This window comes from Streptopelia decaocto (assembly GCF_964273445.1).
Source record: "Streptopelia decaocto genome assembly, chromosome: 2".
Classification (NCBI taxonomy): domain Eukaryota; kingdom Metazoa; phylum Chordata; class Aves; order Columbiformes; family Columbidae; genus Streptopelia; species Streptopelia decaocto.
Genome location: NC_138655.1, coordinates 86,905,348 through 86,924,157, shown reverse-complemented (window position 1 = coordinate 86,924,157; position 18,810 = coordinate 86,905,348). Strand labels below are relative to the sequence as shown.

The 18,810-nt window shown below is 36.1% G+C and overlaps 1 protein-coding gene across 4 annotated transcripts in view; it reads right to left on the bottom strand.

The window, feature by feature from the left end:
- RELCH (RAB11 binding and LisH domain, coiled-coil and HEAT repeat containing) overlaps positions 1–18,810 on the bottom strand; it is a 79,874-nt gene that overhangs the window by 30,901 nt on the left and 30,163 nt on the right. For 3 of the 4 annotated variants that reach the window (XM_082044066.1, XM_082044067.1, XM_082044068.1), the window contains exons 9-12: positions 16,494–16,569; positions 15,987–16,082; positions 7,257–7,369; positions 3,208–3,298 (exon numbers count right to left, since the gene is read on the bottom strand). In XM_082044066.1, coding sequence (XP_081900192.1) covers positions 3,208–3,298; positions 7,257–7,369; positions 15,987–16,082; positions 16,494–16,569 — 376 coding nt within the window. Of the gene's footprint in view, positions 1–3,207; positions 3,299–7,256; positions 7,370–9,818; positions 9,843–15,986; positions 16,083–16,493; positions 16,570–18,810 lie in introns of those variants that run through there. The other variant, XM_082044069.1, reaches the window with a different exon arrangement.

The window sequence follows — 18,810 nt, the reverse complement described above, 5'->3', positions numbered from 1 at the left end:
AGTTCCTGGGAAGGTGTTGGAGCAATTAATCCCGGAAAGCATTTCCAAACATACAAAGGACAAGAAGGTGTTTGTGAATAGTCAGCATGTATTTATATAGGAAGAATGAGGCATGACCAACCTGATAGATTTCTGATATGACTGGCTCAGCAAACAAGGGGAGAACAGTGAATATTGTTTATCTAGACTCAGCAAGATTTCGACACTGTTTCCCATAACATCCTCATTCACGAACTGCTGAAGTCTGGACTAGGTAAGGACAGTGAAGTGGATGTAAAACCAGCTGAAGCAATCACAGGTTCAAGGAGTTGCAGCTGGGGGCTGGTCCCCTGTGGTGCACCCCAAGGGTTGATTCTGGGCCAACAACGAAGATGTATAACATCTTCACTAATGACCTGGATGACAAGACAGAATGCATCCCGACAGGTATAACACAAAGCTGGACAGAGTGGCTGATATTCCCAGATGGGTGTACTGCCACTTAGAGGCACTTCAACAGGCTGGAGAAAAGGGAAGAGAGCACCTTTACGAAGTTCAAGAAATGGACATGCAAAGTCCTGAACCTGGGCAGAAGTAATTCCCATGCACCAGGACAGACAGAGCAGCTGGAAAGCCGCTTAGCAGAGAAGGATCTGGAGGTCCTGACAGATACCAAGCAGAGCTAGCAATGTGCTCCTTGCAGCAAGGAAGACCAATGGTATCCTGGGCAGCACTAGGATAAGCACCACCAGCTGACAAGGAATGTGATTATCCCTCTCTGCTCAGCACTGATAAGACCACATCTGGAGTGCTGCACAGAGTTCTGGGCTTCCACCTATGGAGATGACATATTGGAGAAAGTCCAGCACAGAGACGTAAAGGTGATGAAGAGAGAGGTGTATCTGACGTGGGGGGAGGCTGAGAGAGCTAGGATTGCTTGGTCTTAAGAATAGGGAGCTCAGGAGGGATCTTATAAATATGTATAAATATCTGTATCTACCTGTATAGAGGTAAAGAACACAGAGGTGCCCAATGAAAGGACAAGAAGAAATGGACACAAATTGAAATACAAGAAATTCTGTTTTACTGGGAGGGTGATCAAACCTTGGAACACATTGCCCAGAGAAGTTATGGAGCCTCCAGTCTCAGACATACTCAAAACCAGGCTGGACTTGGTCTTGAGCAACCTGCTTTAGTTGATTCTGCTTTAAGCAGGGGGCTTGGATGACAGGATGTTCAAAGGTCCCTTTCAACCCCAGACATTCTGTGATTCTCTCAATTCTACTGGTTTAGGAGAAACTACAGATGAAGACATGTATTCATCAAAAGGGCACCTGTAATGTTTTTTTTAAAGTATGGAGATTTCGTAGATGAGAAACATTATGGGCATACAACAGGCTGCTTTAATACCTATAGTATCTTTTGACTTATCTGCTGTCTTTCCAAATGTAAATTCCCTACTGGCAATAGGGACAGACTCTCTCTTCTGGAGCTCTGTCTACCAGATGGAAACAGCAAAGACTAGTTTGAACTGGTTTAGGTGGACTGGCAAGGCAATATAAATATCACCTCTGATATTGCCAAGACACACTGGAAGAAGATAGACTCAAATTTCCACAAGGTTTATGTTCAGGGAAGATTATTAGCCCTTGCAAGCTGAAACATAACTGTAAAATGTTTATAACCATTTCTTTTCCTTTTGTCTTTATTAAGCAGAGGTACCATTTTGGAAGCCAGTTAACTGGTCACTACTTCTGAGGGAACTTCTAGCATTCACAGAGCCTTGATCTAAATTCAGATGAGCCAGCCATCAAATTCTACCTGTGAGAAGCAGATAAAAATATCACAAAGACTAGCCTGATAACGCTTAGCTCCAGAATGTGTGGATGAAAATGCTGAATCTTCTGAGGGTCCGGTCCTTTGCAACTGTAAATAGATTTTGGCTGGAGACCAACTGCATGAATGCTTTCATGATTAAAGCATCTACTGAGAAAAGGTAGAAAATTATGTCTATTTTTGAGTTCCCTCTACAAACTCTGTCTTATGACAATGAGATTCAGCTGGTATTTTGCCAGAGAAAATAATGACCTAGTTTCAGTACTGCAAATAAAGTCTGGCAAACTGCATTAAATAAATGCATGATGACATATGGCTTGCCAGCCTGATATACTGGTACTGTTGCAGTTGGACTGGTTTCTCTTTTGCATCAGCAACTAGCAAGAAACTGGTATGATGAAGTTGTGCTCTTGCTGAGGTGAGACTGTTTCTTTTGAACACTAATATTTTGTGTTCAACTACTATTAACAGAAGTCCTTCATTTAATCAACAGATACATCAGTCACACATATAAGCAGAAATGCTGCACATAATGCTTACTTCTAATATCAGAAAGCATTAAGACTATTAAAGCCTGGACTTCATTGTGAAACACAGATGGCTGCATTATGTAAGAAACAGTAGATAATTATCAGAGCAGGAATACTGTGCAAGCATTACCACTCTGTCATGGCTTAGTTATTCACTGTCTTTTAGACAACAATGAACTCCCTTTTCTTCATTATGGTAGGAAAATAGCATGCATTTTCACCTGAACTCACGTTGTTCTGTTTCTATGCCTTAGATGAAACAGTAAGAGCATTTCAGTTTGGTTGTTCAGCTATTTCTTTTAATTTAGAATACGTGTGGAAAAAGGTCACTGTGGTTCTGGTAGTCACATATAAACTTCAGGCTGATCTTACAGGTGTAAAATCGTGCCCGTCTAAAGGGGACTTATTTCTGACTACTTTGAACTTTGATTTTCTGTTTAAGAATTTAACCTAGCTGAAGTATGGACACAGCTCCAGGGACTTAATACAATATAAAAATCATCAAATCAAATCTTCAAATGAAAATGGATTTCCAACAGTCTGAAAATTACAATACAAATTATAAAGGCATCTACCTGGTAACAGGTTAGGCAACACTGATGAAGAATGTGTGCATATCTACATTTCAATACAACAAACACACGCAGGAACTAGAACATTCGGATAGTCTTTGACAAATTTTCTGCTTATGAGTTCTTTTTAATGTTATATAAGAGTATATATAAGGAGGACAAAGAACATCAAAATATCTTTCCGAAAAATACTTTGAATTGTCATTCATTGAAAAACAAAACCAAAACAATCTCAACATTTAGGATTTTTTAGCTAATTTTCCAGTATAAAGCACAAAATAATCAGTTACCTGTTCCCAACACTGTGGTAAAAGCTCAGCTTCTACACGTGTTGGTCCAACGTGTCGGGCAAATGCCACACACCCAGTCAGTATCATCTGTCTGAAAACATAAATTTAAAACTTTAATCTGTTGACAAAGTTCTATAATATATAGATGATATTCTTTAAGTTAAGAAATGCAGATGATGTCAGGCAACATGTGATTGTCTACAGTCAAAATCTCACACCATACACATTGACTTAAAGGCTAAATCTTACACTGAAAGCCACTATTGCCCCTGCTTGTTACAAGGGGTGGTTGGACTAGATGACCTTTAAAGGGCCCTTCCAACCCAAACTATTCTATGATTCTGTTTTGTTTTTTATTTAATATGCCTCTTTCAGAAACCTGCAGATCCCAAATTCCAAGAACCAGAACCTGAGAATCTCTGATTTGAACATCTGTGATTTCCTAATGTCGGAGATCGGGAATCTCTGCCTAAAACTCTCATTAGTTCTTATTACTAAACACTATGATTCAGCATGCAGTAAAAGGACCTAAACTACTTAACACTATCATAATATCAGCATTTTAGTCAAGTACACGTACTGCTTTTAGTTAGAAGCGTTTCTGAGATTTAATGAACTTCTTTCAAAACAAGTAACTTAATTCTTTTATGACATGGTTTTGCAACATTCTAACGTGCAAGTTTTTGTCATCTCTCCCAAAATAGTGGACTTTACTCTTGTCAGAAACCTTCTAAAGCCCATTACAAAAGGGAAGCAATTAACCAGTCTGTAGTATCTATGACCACCTGAGTCACTTGTATTTATATTCCTCCATTTTTTAACATTCCTCAAAGTTTGCAAGAAATCACTGTTGTTTCACTAATTTCACAGGCACAGAGATATATTTGAAATTTCAGTAAAATTGTACTTAACTGTCATTTGTGATATTTTAATGTTTATTTAATGAGTGTTAATCTTGCTAAGATTTTTTACTTCTACCTATTTTTCCTGTGCATTGGATTGGACTGATACCAACTCTGCATGCTGTTCAACAGTTCTATTTATTTTTAGTGCCTATATCAACACTCAAATAACCATTTTCAAATTATAATGTGTGGACACGAGACACTCATTTGATCCCCTCCACGGTAAGATTAAGACACCACTGAGAATTTGTTCATTATTACTTTGTGGAAAGTAAGCCAGAGTTAGCTACCCTTTTAGTGTCATGTCTAAACTCCTAAATATTTACTGCAGCTAACAATATGCCCTTAAGGTTGAAAGGCAGAGATTCTGCTGGTTATTTCTTAACCAATTATACAATATACTAAAAAAAAAAATAAAAAAACCCACTCATTCACTTTCAGAATCCCCTCAAGGGGAAATAGTCTATTAAAAAATATTTTTTCCTAGCATTCTTTAGGCCAACAATCAGAGCAAGATCTTTAGTGGTTTTTTTTTTTGTTGTTGTTGTTTTTAAAAATTATTATTTTTCCTCTCGTCTCTACCACATGCAGAGAACTAGACCTTTGATCAAGGTTAAAAGATTGGGAGAAAAAAACATGCAATGTTAGATAAGACTCAAGAAGTCAACAGCTGACACGTGATAGCAATATGGAGACAAAAGCCTGTGGCAATTCTGAGTTCTACAACCAACAAAACAGTTATTCAAATGTCTGTCTTTGATTGTACATGCTGCACCTCATCACAGAACTGGGCAACAGAGGTTACATTAAAAACTTACTCGAGTTTTCCTTAATATGTAAGCAAATTATGTGTGCTCTGTAAGAAGTGGTATCATATGACCCATGAAAAGTCATACTAGATACACTAAAGCTTAATGTAGTTTAGCCTCTTCATTAAGAGTGCTGCTTCTGGGTACATTACTTGGAAATCTTCAAGAGTTCACATTTCGAAATATGTTTTAACCTTGTCCTAAAAGACTACAACATTAATCTGACTTTTTCATGGCTCTTTAGCTTCCAAAACCAACATAATTGTCCCAAAAGAAGTTTAAGTAAAGCTAACATATATTTGTTCCCTTGCAGAAGGAAATTCCAGAGACATTTTGAAAAGCTGAATAGTATATTAATAAGCAAAGCCTTGAGGATAAAAGTGGCCTTGTTAAATATAATGTTCGTATACAAGACTATGGCAATATGCTATATATGCATGCACCAAAAAGCTTCTCACATGGGCAATAAGTACAATACGGGCTCTTGGCATAATTGTTAACATACTGTACAAGGTCAAATATTTAAAGAGTTATTTTAATGGGTTCCTTATTAGAAATGCAACGTCATATTTCAGTCTCATGCATTTTACAAATTTTAAAAGTCAACTTATCACCTGCTACTTTAATGAATAATGTAGGCATGTACAGTATAGCAGAAGGTAAACAAGATATGAGATAATTAATACCATTGTTCTGGAGAGTAAGCCTGAAAGTCTTTGCTTACTTCATATCGCACAAGACTGCTAAGATATTATTTAAACTTTAGATAAAAAACAAGCATATATATTTGTGTGGAAGTGTATTATTTAAGTATTAAATACCAACTGAAATTCTGAATAAGTATTTTCTATTTAATTTGCAATCAGAATGCCTTTTATTTGGTGGAATTTTACTTATTCTTCAGTCAGGTTTTATGGCAATTTTAAAACAGACTATGATTTTTATGTATGTAAATGTGTATGATGTATATACGTTTTGTCCTGGAGATTACAGCAGCATGTACTTCCCAAATTTTTTATGTGAGTTATTTTTAGATATAAATAATTAACTCACAATAAAGAATGATCAAATTCGAGGACAAAAAAAGCTTGGATTTTCTTCTTTCTTAGCTGCTGGAAAAGAATAACTGCAGCTAAACAGGCATCTGAAAAATCTACTCAATAGGCCACGAATCCCATGATTAATTAACTACAAAGGACTGCAAGTGAGATGTACCTTCCTTCCTCCGTTATCCACAAAATAATTTTACCTTCTCAATCTGCATGGGACATTCAAAACATTTTAGACAACGACAGCCTTTTCAGAAGCAGATTTCTAATGAATCTGAAGTAGAAAAGGACTGCATCTCATTGTAATACGAATCTGCACGGTGCTACTGTGCTACAATTTGCTTTTATTTATTCATGCACTTTTCACTTCCAAAGCCACCTCTTTCAATTGTACCTCTTCTCTAAATTTTACCATAGGAACAACTTAAAAAGATAGCAGAACACTTCAGTTTCAGAGAATCTTCAAAAGAAATGCTTTCCAACTATTTAATAAAACCTATATTGTCTGAAGAAAGAATAATGCAACGATAGATACAGATGCTTTACAAAACATCACTAATGAAAACAATGAAGAGCTACAGATCAGTTACGAAAAATCTTTCCACAGTTAGAGAAGGAAACACACCAGCTAGCGTACTGTCTTTAAACCTTAAGGATATTCTTATCAGGAGAGGTACAAAGTCATGCTTCCTGAGTACTAAGGAAGAACTAAATTTATAATACAACGTAAAAGGATACTTTGCTTCAAAGTCTTAACCCAAAATTAAATAAAGCTCTTAACACCTGTCAGAACTAAATCACTGCTTCAGTCTTATGAAGTTTTTATTGCTACCGTAGTACTGACCCATAAGTAGAAAGAGCACTGTTTTCTCATGGTATTTTCCCCAACTAAACATGGTAATTAACCTAAAAATGTACAGATCAATACGACACAGTAAGACAGATGTTTAGAAAAGCTAGTTTGATTTCTATATCAACCACTAAGAATTATGATCTTATAGCTCATTTTCACAAAGTGTTTTTTCAGTTCATTTTTAAACAAAAAAGGAACTGAAATGCCGTGCAGCTTAACAAGCACATTCTTACATTTCAGTAGCTAGAAGTGCAGGTTGTGAAAATGGAAAGCCCTGAAGTCCACATAAATTTGTCAATATTAGATCAGCAAAATATCAGCTTAAGTGTAACTTGCTTAAAATAATCCAGTAATACCCAGTTTCTATTAGTTCTGCTGCTTTGACAAAGCAAAAAGTTCCTTCTTGTCCCGTAACACATAAACGCAAACACACCTTTGCTCATCATCTGGTCGTTTGATCAAATTGAACAGTATGTGTAGAAGCTGATCTCTCTCTTTGGGTTCAGGATGGAGGCAGGCTGTACACAGTATGAGTGGGATCAGTTCCTAAAAAGTTGTGGGTAGGGGAAAACCAAACAAAGTAAAAATGCTTTGGGCAAATATTCATTAATGGCAAAAGAAACTAAGAAGAGAAATCTCGCAACATAACATCAAAACAGAGAAGATGTTTTAGAGTCTTGACCTCTTATTAAGTGACCTGAAAAAAGTGAAGGTCTACAAAAGTTAGAATTATTTTCCTGCTAGGAAAGGTCATGGGAGAATCGGCACACAAAATAAAAAGCTCCGCAAACATGCCAATTAACATATGCAGATCACCTGTAAACAGCATTAGAGGACAACCACAGTTTACGTTTTCTTCCCTACCTGCTCAACTGAAGTCAGCTTCACAGACAACTATGGAAAAAAGCTCCTACAGAAAAAGCTATTTCTGATACCATGAAGTTAAAGATGAACATTTCCAACTGAGTGTGCACACAGTTTTATGCACCAGTTTGAATAAGCACTGATAAACATATATTGGTAAAGGTGACTGCAGACAAAGAGATTTTGTGTTGACTGAGAACTATATGATCTATTTAAAGTTGTGGGAGTTCCCCTCCCCCCGTCCCCACTAAAAAGGCAACATCTGAAGCTGAATTTTCTTTTCAGAGCAATTCAATTCCCCTAATGAACACACTACCAAGAAAATACTCTGCAAAACATTAACTGAAAGAAAATGTAATGCTGTTAACAACAGTGAAGACCCTCTTCTTTCTAAATATGCCTTCAAAACTCATGGTATTCATTCCCAGAAGAAACAAATGTTTCTAAAACATGGACTGGAAGTCCCTTTCCTTGACTTTATTGATTTGAGACTTTACTCCAATTTGGAAGCGACATAACTTCTAGATGATTTAATATCTGACAGAAACATCACAGTCGGAGGTTGGGGGGAAAGAAGACGACAAACCTAGGTGTCTGCAGGGAAAACATGGGCGAGTGGCCTGGAGACTTCCATCCACTGCTTAACTTTTGAGACACTTTCAACAGACAAGCTTTTTGTGAATTAGTAAGCCATGACAAGCAGATGACAGTGGGAAACTTCTGAAGTTTCTAGGAAAGATTACACAAAACCTGGAAAAATCTATAGTTGTTACATATAACTTTGCAGGGAGGTGCTAATTTCTTCTTCAGACATTTCAAGTGACCGATTCATGATGTTCTTGAGAATAAGCCTGTTAAACAAGGTGGCCATGTGGAAAAAACATTTTAGAGCATTGCCTAAGCTAGTCAACTCCAGATAAGCTTTTGTTTGCATTTTACAAGAACTCTACTCAGCCTGCTATTTTTCCCCCTGAAGATGACAGAGACACATCCTAAAATGTATTGGAACATTCTAGAAGATGTTTTAGCAATATTTAACCCAATTATGGTACAGATTAGGGAATTTATGATGAGACAGAGGTATGAATGTGGAAATATCCTAACCACTGCTTCAAAAATCTGAAAGTACAGAAGGACAAATAAGAAATAAATTCAAACACTTCAGACATTTCCAGTTCTTAATATTTTAAGGTGAGACAGCTCTTAGGTTTGTTGTTAAATAGGTGTAGCACAATACAAAATAATGTGAACTGAAAAAAACTGTATAAAAGAAACTTTAAGAATGATATAGCATAAATAACCTTCTGCAGCTGGAAGCTACTTCTCCTCTAGAAATTGCATGTTTGTTTTTATTTTTGCATACTTAACATTCAGTTTTTGCTTATTTAAAGTTCTGAGAAGCCTGAGGGCTTAACCTAGTTAACATTTTTTTTGTACTTCACAGAAGCATTTTCTCTCCTGCAAACACTGTTTTAACAAAAAGATTTGAAAAGATATAAAAATAAAACCCCCTGCCACTCTAAATAACACTTACTTACACATTAAGCTAAGATCTTTTAAAAAGGAAACCAGATTGCAATTTGTAGATACAGGACATAATTACTAACTTCACCATGAAGAATATAGGTCATAGAAAAACCTTTAAATTTAAAAAAAAATCCTTGTGTCACTTTACTGATATCTAACTTTCTGAAACCTATGTTAAGTTCACATTAACCAATTGCTCTTGCAATTATTCTTAAGTACTCTTTATGATGAAATTTTTTTTTTTTTTAAGAATATAACCCATGAAATGGGACACGTACATTTTTATGATATGGGGTTTTTGTTTCATTTGTTGAAACCATCACCCAGGCTTCATTTTCCTAGCATGTTCAAGTATCTACTCAAAAATCTCACCCGCTCACTCAGAACAACTACTTGATTTCAAAGCAGTGCCATAAGCTTTATTTATTTTTTCAAAGCTTCTTTTCAAATTGAAGGAAGTAAACAAAGTTGTCTTTTTCCTGCTGAGTCTGCATGAAAGAAAAACACCTCCAAATATTCACCTAGATACTACTAGTTGTGTGTGAAAGGCTAATGAGTAACCCTATACCACTGATACGGGGCAGATACAAGGCTGGTTCTTTACCTTGCAGAAAGCTGGTTATTCTAGCTGATGGAATCAGCTGTATTTTCTTGTCCACTGGTCACATTCTTTCATGCATACTATGGGAGAAGAGAGCGTTCTCTGCATCGCTGCATCAGTGCTTCTACAGTTCCTTCTATCAAGGGGAGTGGAGAAACAGTGAGAAGTCTTGAACAGTCTTTTATGTGTTCCCTATAAACTTAATGGACAGGAAGGTAAAACTGGAGGCAAAAGGGACTTTCTATGGGACAAGAACAAACCTACTCTCATAGATGGAAAAAACAGGTCAAATGAAGTCTGCCAAAGACTTAAATGGGGACAAATTCTTCTCAGAATATTGAGGATGATTAAGAACAAAAAACAACCTATGGGCAGGTTCGAGTTCACTCCTTCGTGTCACTAAGGACCATGCCTTAGGTGTAAACTTGTTTAATAAATCTCAGATTTATTATTCTCAAAACATCAGAAGAGTGCTGTAGAAAGTGGTACATTTTCCAATAAGACAAAATAATATCAGCATTTGGCTGTTTAAATTAAAGAAGAAAGTTTATATAACACTGTTATAGACACTGCATATAATTATTAATAATCAAGGAGAGGACTTCCAGTGCTATTTGAAACACTCTGCCTTCCTTGGGAAGGAATACCACTTGTGCTGACTGTCATAAAGCAAGAAAATAAATTTTAAAATATTAAAAACAAACAAACAAACAAACAAAAAACCCAACAACACTCCTATTTAATTTGGGATCCTTTCTGAATGTCCTGTTCATTCTGAAGTCTCTCTTTTCCCTTTTCCTTCTGACTCAGGAAAACCGAATAGTTCATGTTGGTGTTAGTCAACTATACCAGGAAGAGTGACTTTCAGAACTACGATACTGTTTTCCCATTAGATACCAAGCAGACTGACACTGTCAGCACATGCAACTCGATGAAATAAAACATCCTCTGTCAGAGGTCTTGCCTCCAATACTGAAAAGGTAAGTTCGTATCCAAGGCAGGTTATATCTGTGAACTACCCAGATGTAGAGAGAAGAAAAAGTCATTTTGTTTTTTACTGTAAGGTAAGTTACATACAGGTAAATGATGGACAAAGGCTATGAAGCTGACCTAATGCATTGCACAGTGGAACTGCAATGGCCCATCTTCTCTCTGTTTCACCCCTGCATAACTGTCCATGGAAGCCTCTCCAGAGAAACACTCACATATTTTTCACCGTAGCACCTTTGTACCACTTCTCTCTAACTTAAAGCAACATGTTCGGTTATCTTTGAACAGGATTTGCTAGTTGTGCTGATTCAAGACCTCAATAACGGCAATGTTCATGTTGGTGTATGAAGCAGCTGTGCCACTGTGGTCAAAAGAGGGTGGCTTTTGAATGGTAACCGGTATCTCCTCAACTATATACAAAATAGTTCCTCCTATGTATTAAAACTATTAAAACAAAATATTAAAGTTTGAAGTTTTTAAAAATGCATCCTATAACAAGCATTTGTTTATTTTGCTAATAATTTCCCTACAAGATAGAGAGGAATTTTCTATCTGTATTGTCGCCTTCATTAAAATTTTTTTGTTTAACATTCTGACAAAAGTCTTCTATGTCTTAGCTTTTCTCACTAATTAGTGTCTTTTTGTTGGAGTGTTCATAAGGAAAATAATTCTCTCAAAGAATGAATTTAATTAGTGTTAAATGTCAAGACTGGTTACTTCAATAGCTTGGATAGTATTTTGTTTTAAATTTCAAATATTAATGTAATAATATGGCAAACAGGTGGCAACATAATGTTTACAGCAGAATGACATTATGATCAAGTTTGTAAATGTGTTTCTTTTAATCTTCTCTAATAGTCAATGCTTATATTGTGAATGAATATTATCTTAAAATTCTTCTGTAAATTAGCCTCTGACAACCAGTAAATAAAATAAAAACTTACTTGCAGCAACTGAAACAGCTGCAGGTACTAACAAATGAAAAAATATTTAACCATAGGATTAATACACGACTCCGAACTTTGTGCTACTCAGCTTATTAATATTAAAATTACAACTCTAATTACATTTCATGGGATGAGACTATTATTCCAGGATCCAAATTAAGCCTCTTGTAGATCCCAAAGGGATGCTTTGACTAAAGAATCGATGCAGACAGGGGTGTGAAGAAAACTTTGTACATCTTTGTTTGTATGTATTTGGAAACCTGCATATAAGCCTACTGTGACGAAACTAGTGCCAATTGGCAATTCAATTCATAAACACTGAATTCAACTCCCTGCATGCACGAAACATGTTATAAGGCATGGTGTTGGAAGACATCAGCTTTCAGGCTAGAGACGAAAAGGATACTCTGTGAGATTGAGCTGTTTCACTCTAAGAAAACTACATTAGTCCCTCATATGCAGAGAAGGCAACTGAAGGACTTAAATTACAAACGAGTTATGTCTCTCTTATGTGTGTGGGGGAACCCATCCCCCAAAAAACCTCCCCCCCCAACTCCAAACCAAGACCCCATGCAGACCAGAAAAGCAGCACCAAACAGGCTGTGGTCAACAGTATCTCTATTTTTCAGAAACACGATCTATAGAAGCCTACTGTCTGCTAAGTTTTACAGAGTAACAAATTATTTTGATTGTTCATTTAAATTTTTCTATTCTCCCCTATTCTGTGAAATAGAAACAGCCATTTAGAAGATCTGATGGCTGACAATTTTCATGCCCAGAAACTTAAACTTCTATACCTTTATCCATATCCAGCCAGAATGACATCTGCTTGACACAGCCACTTAAATACCCTGCCAAGCTCTGACAGGATATTAATTTTTTTAACAAAGCCAGTATTTTATGGCTTTTAGAGTGTAAGACTGAAATTAAAATCTGTAATAAGATATTCAGCTCTACTGTGTTCTAAGAGACAGCTACCTACCAAACATGTCAGAGAATGAAAGTGCATTGGTGATGTCTGTGTGTAGTTAATACATGTTAACGTGGACAATTCTAAATCTACTGCATTATTTTCTTCTAGCACAGTCAAGAATGGCACCCATTCAGAGTCTGCAGATTCAACATTATCTTTGCTTCAGCTTTACAAAGAAATAAAAGCAAAACTCTATTCTTAACATATTTTACTCTATATAAGTAAACAGTTCATCAGTATAAAAATGTAGTGATGCAGACTTAATAAACCATTACTATCATGATTTTAAGTTTGCATAACACAAAATAAAGTTACAGAAACTAACCTCAAAACAACAGGGGAGATGAAAGGAACAAATAATTAAGGAAAAATGTTTCTTGATTAAGAACAAGAGTAACAAGATCCTGCTAGTAACCACAAAGTTTACTCTGGCTAAAACTCTGCTAGAGGAATACATAGCTGCAGAGCATGGAAGTTGTACATACGAAGAAGGTTATTCCTTTACTTGACAAAAAGATATTAATTTTTACATCTCATGAAGGATAAGAAATCAGTATTGCACTGATTAGTTATCACAATTTTTTTTAAAGATTGCTTTTCTCTAATTACAGTATAGCCAAAGGAATATTTTTATTGTACACCTCTTGACAATTAGAAAGTGGCAGATTCTTTTTTCTTTAAACTAAAACACATTTAAAATTTAAAGTGGTAAACACACAGACTGCACATCCAGCCAAAGATGTATTGTTTTGTTGGTGGCGGTTTGGTGTTTTGTTTGTTTGGGTTTTGTTTGTTTGTTGTGTTTTTTTTTTTTCCTAAGACTAGGCTTTTAGCATTTTGTTACTTTTCATTCTAATTACTATTTGACTTGCACTATCTCCTTTGTTTGTGAATGCATTCACATACAAATCTAAACACTGACATACATGTTTTCAAGCAGTTAGGATAAATTAGACACTTAGGATAAAAACTAAATTACATTTATATGTTGATACATGGAATTTTAATGACTAAGAATTGCTTTCAGGCAATTATCCTATATTATGCGTCACTGATTTTACCCAGTTGAACTGCTCTTTTGGAAACAACTAAAATGATATCTCAGCCACTCTACTCAATACTGCATTTTTCCTTCTTTCTTATCTTCTATCGGAATGTAAACTACAGACATTGAAGGACAATTAAAGCTGCATCAATACACAAAAATAACATAACTGGTTGCTCAGCTGCCAAGTGTAGTATTTACTGGACAACTTATCACCAAGTCAGGCAGGCTGCTACTGACCTTAAGGGGGTTAAAAACATTGGTGAAATGGCTTCTGCATCTCTGGTTAAGGACAATACCTACTGAGGGACTGGCAACCTCCACAGATCCAGTTTCTCCAAAATGAAAATGTATAGCACAACATTTTCAGTTCAAGATTTTGCAACCAGTTCCAAAATGATGGATGCTTAAAGAACAATAGGAACTTTAGGGAGTCATCACAAAATTGTGTTTAATTCTCATGTCTAACACACTGACAGTGTAAGATCTAAATAATACCACTGTATCTTTTCAGAGAAGACTGGTGATCACTTCGCCTTATAACCCGAACCTGTTAAGAATCTTTCTGAAATCAGTGATTTTTTGGTATATTTTCATACCTCTTCTCTGTAAAATTGTGCTAAGACTGTCTCACAATAAGGTTGTTTTTGGACAACATCCAAAGTTGGACCTTGGTGAAGAAAGCCTAGTTAGTAGGTTAGCTTTTTGTAATACTGATATTAATGAATACTAACAGATGGTCTACCCAAGTTTTCCTTCAAATTCCATGATTACACCTGAAAGAACATTAGAATAGTTATAAGCAATGGGTGGCAACTGAGAAAACCTATTTTTAAAGCAAATTGCAATTCACAGAATGCTGAGTATCCCATGCAATCCAGTTACACAATTCTCACTTGTGGCTTTTTCTATCAAATTGAAACAGTTGATTCATTTAAGGCAAATATACATATAACCAAATGTAACTTCACCTGTAAAACAAAATAAGTAGGAAACAGCCTAAAAGGTCACAAAAATATTAAATGCATTACACAGATTATGCTACAAGCTGTGAAAAGAAGCAAAAATACCACATCCTGCCAAGCAGAGGGAAGGAAAGGAACAAACAAGAAATCAGAAATTAAGCACTGATCCAGGAACATTTACAGAATTATTCTGAAAGACTATTAACGGAGCCATTTCCAGAGCACCCAGTTAACACTGCCATCCCCGCAGGAAAAAAACCAACCACTTTTCATAAAGAGAGAGACCTTCAAAATCTGGTACATCTCAAACTCACCATGCCAACTGCTGATAATGACTTGTATCTTATAAAATTTTAGACTACAGGATCAGTACAAATTTCTTAAGGATTATTGAAAGCCTTAAAGTGAATGTATGCAAAACGTACTACTAATTTACCATACTGTAGGTCCCCTCAACAGGACTAAAACTTACTCAACACGGCATGCTGCTTTAAACCCTTTATCTCGTTGTCAGCTATAAAGCTACTGAATTTTTGTTTGACATATTTTATTTTTATTTTTTACACATTTGGTAATGTGCAATATTTACAACAAAGCAATACAAATAAAGTATTTTTTTTCCATCTTCAATCACAGCCTTCTTTTCCTATGTTATTTAGTATGAATGACTATGCAAAACATCATTTACATTCAAAATGCACATTACATTCGTACAATTTTGTTCAGCTTCATTTTAAATTTAAGGAAAATACATGATTTCTAATTTTCTTATGAATGAGTGTTTTTTATGAACTTTGTCTTGGCTGATACAAAGAGCTTCTAGGAAAGGCAGTAAAATACATTTTTTGTTGAAGTACAAAATGCTAGAAAAGAACCTGAACATTAATCCTTACTAAAACTGATAGATAAAACAAATCTAATGTTTGAACTTATATCTTCTGATCTTTATAACAGACGTTAGCCCTTGTCTTCAACAGAAACATTCGTGCTACCACAGACGGACCTACAGTAACAGTCTTGCTGAATGCTAAAGGGTGCTTTAAGCAAAGGAAGAAATATTAGGATACCATACACGTTTACTGAACTCACCTGACAGAGGTGTAAAACCATTTTCTAGGAGCAGAGATGCATGCACAAAAGTAAGAACATGATTGGAAGTAACAGACTTTCATGAAATTAGACATTACATCTTCAAAATGAACAAGAAAGCATCCTGGTAGAAAGAAAAGGTAAAATGTCAGGGTTCCTTACCTCTCGCTTTGCAAGCAGCACATTAGGAACAATATGAGGCAGGCAGCGTCCCAACATTAACATGACACTTTTTTCACTGTCTGCAATCCGAGACACCTAAAAAATCAAGTTGTTTGTTTGCCTTTTTTTTTTTTTAAATAAAGCACAGCAACAGAAAAATATCCTTTCAAAGGAATAATAAGAACTGCAGCAGGCTGATCACTTACCAGAAAAATATTGAATTTACTCACACACATGAAGCCCCAAGTTTTTGATCTGGCAGTAACTTCATAAGCATGAATCCAGTTGTACAGGTTTCAAAATTTCCCAGTAATTACACACCTGTCACTAGGTTGCATATTTAAGCTAAAATCTGAAATCATGTTCTTATTTCTTAAGTTTCATGCACATAAACCTATCTCTCCATATATGTTAACAAGTCTGGTTTCAAAGCAATTATTGCTTGTTTAACTACTGCTGCCATGCAGAATAAAGGATCTTCTAGTTTATGTCAACTGGGAAATATACCTCTGATCCCAAACGGCTGTCTGCTGACATCCGACAGAAGGATAGTAGTGCTTGATGGAAAGCTGGTGACAATTTCCTGAAATACCATCAAAAAGGGAGAGGGGAAAAAAAGCATAGATCAGAAAGGTGACTGAACAAGTCCTTTCACTCTGGTCTAACCAGCTAGGTAAAATGACATTCAGAATACATGTTTTAAGTGAAGAATGCTGCAGAAGGTTTTGTTCAAAATTATCTTTGACTTTTAGGGTGCTTAGTTTATAGTAAGAAAAAAAGTGGGTATCCTAATTAAGAAGTTACTTTCAGTTCCGAAAAATGTAACATCTTTCAAACTGCTGCAGAGACAAAAATAGAACTAAAGCATGAAGAAATCAAAGCTTTAGCAATACAAGAGGAAGCACAGAATTATGCAAACCGGTAGAGGGGGAGGAGAAATAACAAGAAACAGTATTTTTGCTTAATGCTCTGATTTTCTATGTTGCATAAAAACATTTGAGCAGTCACAAGCTTCAGGGTTAAATGGAGATTGTTCAACTGCCACTTCAGAACCTAAATGCTGGATTCAAATGTATTGCAAGAACCTCAGAACGAATATTGAACTGCTGCCTAATCACCCATATAGATTTGTATCTATAGAAACACTGCCTCATGGCCATGCACAGCACCAGCCAACACTGCCTTAACCATACAAATCAAACCCTGATAAGAGTCTGAAAACAACCTTGCCCAAGGAACATAATATGGCATAAATGTTCTCAGAAGACAATTACTGGACTGACCATTCCATAAAGCAGGCAAGTGTCAGCAGAAGCAGCATCCTATTTTTCCCAGTAATGACAACTCCCTGTGCCTTATCTGATGCCTGTATTTAGATGCTAATCTAACACTGTCTCAAGCACTATGCTTGCAGAGAAAAAGAACATTTGTCTTCCAAAACATGCACATGAAGCATCTCGCCCTATATTATCATCTGCTGTTTGAATCCTCTAATGACACATCCGTGAGTCTAAGGGAGGAGGTAATTCCTATTTCCTATGTGGAAAGTGGTATCAGCTTTCAATCCTTAAAAATGCTATTTTGTGCACCTGAGCATGCAAAATCCTACACACATGCAATTATATGTATAGTAAATACATTATCACTCACCCTTTTCTAATTAAAAAAAAAAAAAAAAAAAAACACCAAAACATTAAGCATCTAAGTTTAAACTAATCCAGAAGGATACAGATAAATATACCATAGTAGTTTTCCTCTTCTGACTATTTACAAAATATGATAAATAAAAATTTATGTTTGTTACTTAAAATCAAGTTTCTTTCTTGACAGTATGGGTTTTTAACACACATTTAAAATTTTAATGAAGAAAGTTTGTCTTAATTCCAATCAGCTTGGTTTTGTGAAAGGGTTCACTTAAAAAATAACTTACAGGTTCTGCTCAAGGCTTTAAGCTTTATTTACACTGGGAGAACAGGAACAAATGTTGCAAAGCAGCATCTTAACATTAAGAGAGTGGCAAAGCCTTGGTCAGCCCTTTGCCCCAGATGCCCTTTACCTTGGCGTTCGTTCCATGGAATATCAGATTCTTCCTTCCCCACTCGAAACCTTAATTAAAATCCTACATAAGGGCAAAGTTCTATCCCCATTTTGCAGACTGAAAACAATGACAATATGTCACTGAATTTCCCTGTGGGTTAATTAACAGCAAGCTCTGGGCAGTGTGGATCCCATTACGATTGCTGGTTATATTTAGAGTCAAGAAAGCTTCTCCTTGATAAATTCTAGTAAAATCCTTGATGGACAGAAATGATGACAGACCCAGGTCGTTTGTACACAAGTCAGTGGCAAGTCTTTTGAAGGACCAACAGATACTAGTAGTGACAATACAACAAATACAAAACCCAGGAACTACTATTCTACTTCATACAACACTGGGACAAAAGAGCCAGTTTACTGAAACAGCCAAGAGTGACTGCTATAATACAAAAACCATCTTGTATATGGTACAAACTACCAAACACCTCCAATGAGTTGAATAAAAACATGCGGTGCAGTCTTGTCAGACTGCTGCTGGTGTATCCTACTAGCAATCTGTAAGAAGAGGCACTTTTCCAGGGACGGCCATGTCCCCCATCTGCAGGCTCCTGTGCACACCTGCTCTGGGTGCAGCCACAGAGCCGGCTCGCTCGCTCTTCTATCCTCTCTTCCCATCTGGGCAAGACTTATGCCAAGAATACGCTCCCCAGCTACAGCAGTAACAATCGTGCCTTTCAGGATAGAGTCTTAGCTTTTAATGTCTCTTAAATATATACTGAATTGTCTT